We start from the raw sequence: 3,289 nt of genomic DNA, 5'->3' as shown, positions 1-3,289 counted from the left end.
AGATCATCCAGATCTACCTTGGAGATCTGGCCATCCCCCACCACCGCTGCAACACACTGCGCTCCCGCCATCCACCACCGCGTGCCCCGCCCTCATCCAACCCCAGCCCCAGGCCGCATGGATACCTCAGAGGGCGCCGACGACCCCGGGGGCCGCTACTACAACTGCCAGCAGCGGGTGGCGCTCGCGTTTGCGCACGTGCTCCAGGAGCACCCGGAGCTCACCATGTCGCAGGCACTGGAGCGCGTCTGGAAGGAGGAGTGGGGGCCGGTTCCCAAGAGTGCGGCCAGGCACTGCAAGAAGTGGCGGGAGCGCTTGGAGTCAGAGGCGGGTGTTGAGGACGCCGCCGGGCGCGGCCGCAAGGTGAAGCTGCCCGACGAGGTGGCCACTGAGGCGGCCAAGCTCGTCAAGGCGGGGTTTGAGGTCAGGCCTGTGCGTGGCAGTCAAAGCCTGCCGGCGCGCCGCAACGGCTTCCACACCATCGGCGACGCCATTCGCCGGGTCCCCAGGCTGAAGGAGATCCTGGACAATTATGACATCACCGCTGACCACCTCCTGCGCCGCATGCACGCGGTCGATCCGGGGCTGCACTGGGGCAGGGTGGATGTCAAGGCCGCGCTGACCGACGCACACAAGCTCACTCGCCTGACCTATGCACGCAAGGTGCTGGCCTTGATAGCCCAGGATCCCAGTTTCCTGGACTTTGTTGTGTGGGTGGACGAGGTCAAGATCTGGCTGTTCTCAGGGAAGGCCTCGGACGTGCATGTGTGGTGTGACGCGCATGATCAGGGGGTGCGGCTGGTGGTGCCTGGCTGCGGCACGGTCGGCGGCAAACCTGTCATTGTGGCCCTTTACGCCGCCGTCAACGCCAAGCTGGGTCTGGTGGGCTGGCAGTACACCTACCCCACCACCGGCTTCCCTGACAAGTGGCAGCAGCGGGCGTACGGGCGCATCGCTGGCGCCGCAGAGCGCAGGGACACAGATTACAAGGTGAGGGGCCTTGGGGGGCATTGCGTGAATATAACGTTGCCATATGGGTCGATCTCAGTGGCGCAGCTCAGCTCATTAGTAACCAGCCGGCAGATCACATCTTGCAGGAAGGCCAATGGGTCCCTGTCGCCCCTCACATAGACACCTAGAGTAGGCACAAACCCAGGAGTCAGAATCAGTATAGGGGCCGCCGGGGCGGCCGCCCGCGCTGCGAGCGCGCGCTGCAGCGCCTCAGCAGCAGCTGGTGTGCCGATGTCAAAGTCGCGCACGCGCACCAAACCCACTCCAGCCCACCACGCTGCGGCAATCATTTGGGCATCGATGGTGCGTTGCTGTTGGGCCAGCGGCACACGCGCACGGGCCCCGGCAAAGTGGCGGGGCCCATCGACCTGCACGGCCAAGCCGGCGGCGGCATTCCAGAAGTCCAGTTGGCCGTGCCAAAATGGCAGTTTGGGCTGGGGCACAAAGGCACCGTGTGGGCAGAGGCTATCCAAGTGCCGGTGCATCTCGAGTTCGGGGGCGGTGAACGCTCGCATATGCGCAGCCGCTAGGCTGGAAGGGGGCTCACACTTGCGGCACAGCAGTTTGGATGGTTGGGTCACAGCGTGGGGGGTGCAGTAGAGGTGGCAGCGCTCACAGCTGAGCAAGAAGTAAAATTTTTCTCCCTGGGCGCTGTGGCCGAAGGGGACGGCCCCTTCTGCAGTACGCTTATTTAGTATTCCGCAGCTGTCAACCCAAACATGGGGGTTCCGAGCATGGCAGATTGCCTGTATGAACCAAGGCTCACATTTCTCCACCTTCTTGCCGCGCCTCATGCTCCCACACCTGTGCGCAGCCGGAGAGCGAGAAGCAGAAGGCGCCGCGCGCGGAGGATTTTGTGGACATCATCAAGGTGCTGGCGCTGCAGGCAGAGCGGCAATTGCGGCTGGCTGGCATACAGCACGCGCCCGTCATGTCGTTTGACAACGCCAGCATCCACAACACCGAGGCCGTGGCGGCGGCGCTGCCGCCACACATCGAGCGCCTGACGCTTCCCGCGCGCAGCCCTGACCTGCACAAGGTCATAGAGCACACCTTTGGCCGCCTGAAGCCTGCGGTCTGCAATGCTGTCTTCGATGCCTGCTATGAGAAGGGTGCCGCGGAGCTGCTGCCTGCGGAGGTGCGGCGCATCGTGGAGGGGTGCCTGGTTCAAGTGACAGCCGCGGAGACGATCGCGCGCGACGTTGCGTCGCTCAAGACCACCTTGCAAATTGTTTCACATGATAAGGACACTGTGTTCCTGGTGGGGGAGAAGGAGTTTGTGGGCACTGGCGGCGACTGGGCGCCGCGGCGGTGGCGGTGAGCCGGTGGCTCGTGCCGCCACCCATCGGCACATTTGCGCAAACGGCCGTGATTGTTGGGGGGCTGCACAAGCCCCTCTTCTTCGGTTCAGGATTATTTGCATCTATGATGAACCCTTGCGCCGCACACGCGCTTTTGGGATGCTGCCTCTAATTCCTGGTTATCAGATTTCACAGCAAATCTGGCCTGTCACAGCTGCAGCCGGCCAAGCCCGGAAGGTTGGCCCCGCATCGCGCAGCCAGCACACCAGCCAGCCAGCAGCCCCATCTCAAATGCTTTACCAAGGGTTCCTCCACATCATACAGGAGCTCACCTGTCAATTGGCCACAGGTCGGCAGTTGCAGAGCGCCTCGTCATTGCTGAAAGTCACCAGCAGCGACGCCGACAGTGCGACCAATGGGGCTGGTGCCCTGCAAGGTGGCATAGAAACTCGTCCGTGTGAATCGTTTTACGCGGGTCTTGGCGCGCTACGAGTCGCGCGCAGAAATTCGGGAAAAGAAACAGCGGTGAAGCCAACCCCACGACGCAGCCAGGACAAACAGTCGCGTTTTGATATACATAAAGTGAGTACGATAGCTGCTGCAGCAGCAGGCCTGGGACTGGAGCCGCAGGCGCGCGCGCAGGCGCACCAGGGGCGGCGGTCGCCGCTGTCCGGCTCACCTGCAGGGGCTTTACAGCAGCCGCGCCAACCAATGTGTGGCACATGCACTGGCTGTGCTGACAGTAGCCTTTGGCCTGCCCCTGCTTCCAGGTCCTGCGCGCGAGGGCGCGACGTCGCGAGGGGCGCGAGCTGCAGGGGCACCCAGCAGCAGGAGCGTGCTGCCTGCAGCGGTGGTGGGGACGGGCGGCGGCGGCGGCGCGGGCAGGGGAGTACTCAGGACACTTCCCCAGGTGAGGGGAAAAGCAGGGGCCTGCCTGGTCTAATGTTGACCGTGGGGCTTCTCGGCCCCCCTCACCC

The 3,289-nt window shown here is 63.9% G+C and overlaps 1 protein-coding gene across 1 annotated transcript; it reads left to right on the top strand.

The window, feature by feature from the left end:
• Nucleotides 1-117: 117 nt before the first annotated feature.
• MNEG_14744 (hypothetical protein) lies at nucleotides 118-2,332 on the top strand (the record flags this gene model as incomplete). The annotated part of the gene is made up of 3 exons (XM_014036786.1): nucleotides 118-990; nucleotides 1,335-1,490; nucleotides 1,826-2,332. 3 exons carry the CDS (start codon nucleotides 118-120, stop codon nucleotides 2,330-2,332), a joined length of 1,536 nt encoding a protein of 511 aa, XP_013892240.1.
• Nucleotides 2,333-3,289: the final 957 nt, after the last annotated feature.

This window comes from Monoraphidium neglectum, assembly GCF_000611645.1.
Source record: "Monoraphidium neglectum strain SAG 48.87 unplaced genomic scaffold scaffold04731, whole genome shotgun sequence".
Classification (NCBI taxonomy): domain Eukaryota; kingdom Viridiplantae; phylum Chlorophyta; class Chlorophyceae; order Sphaeropleales; family Selenastraceae; genus Monoraphidium; species Monoraphidium neglectum.
Note: the sequence above shows the minus strand (reverse complement) of the source record. Positions and strands in the feature narration are given on the sequence as shown.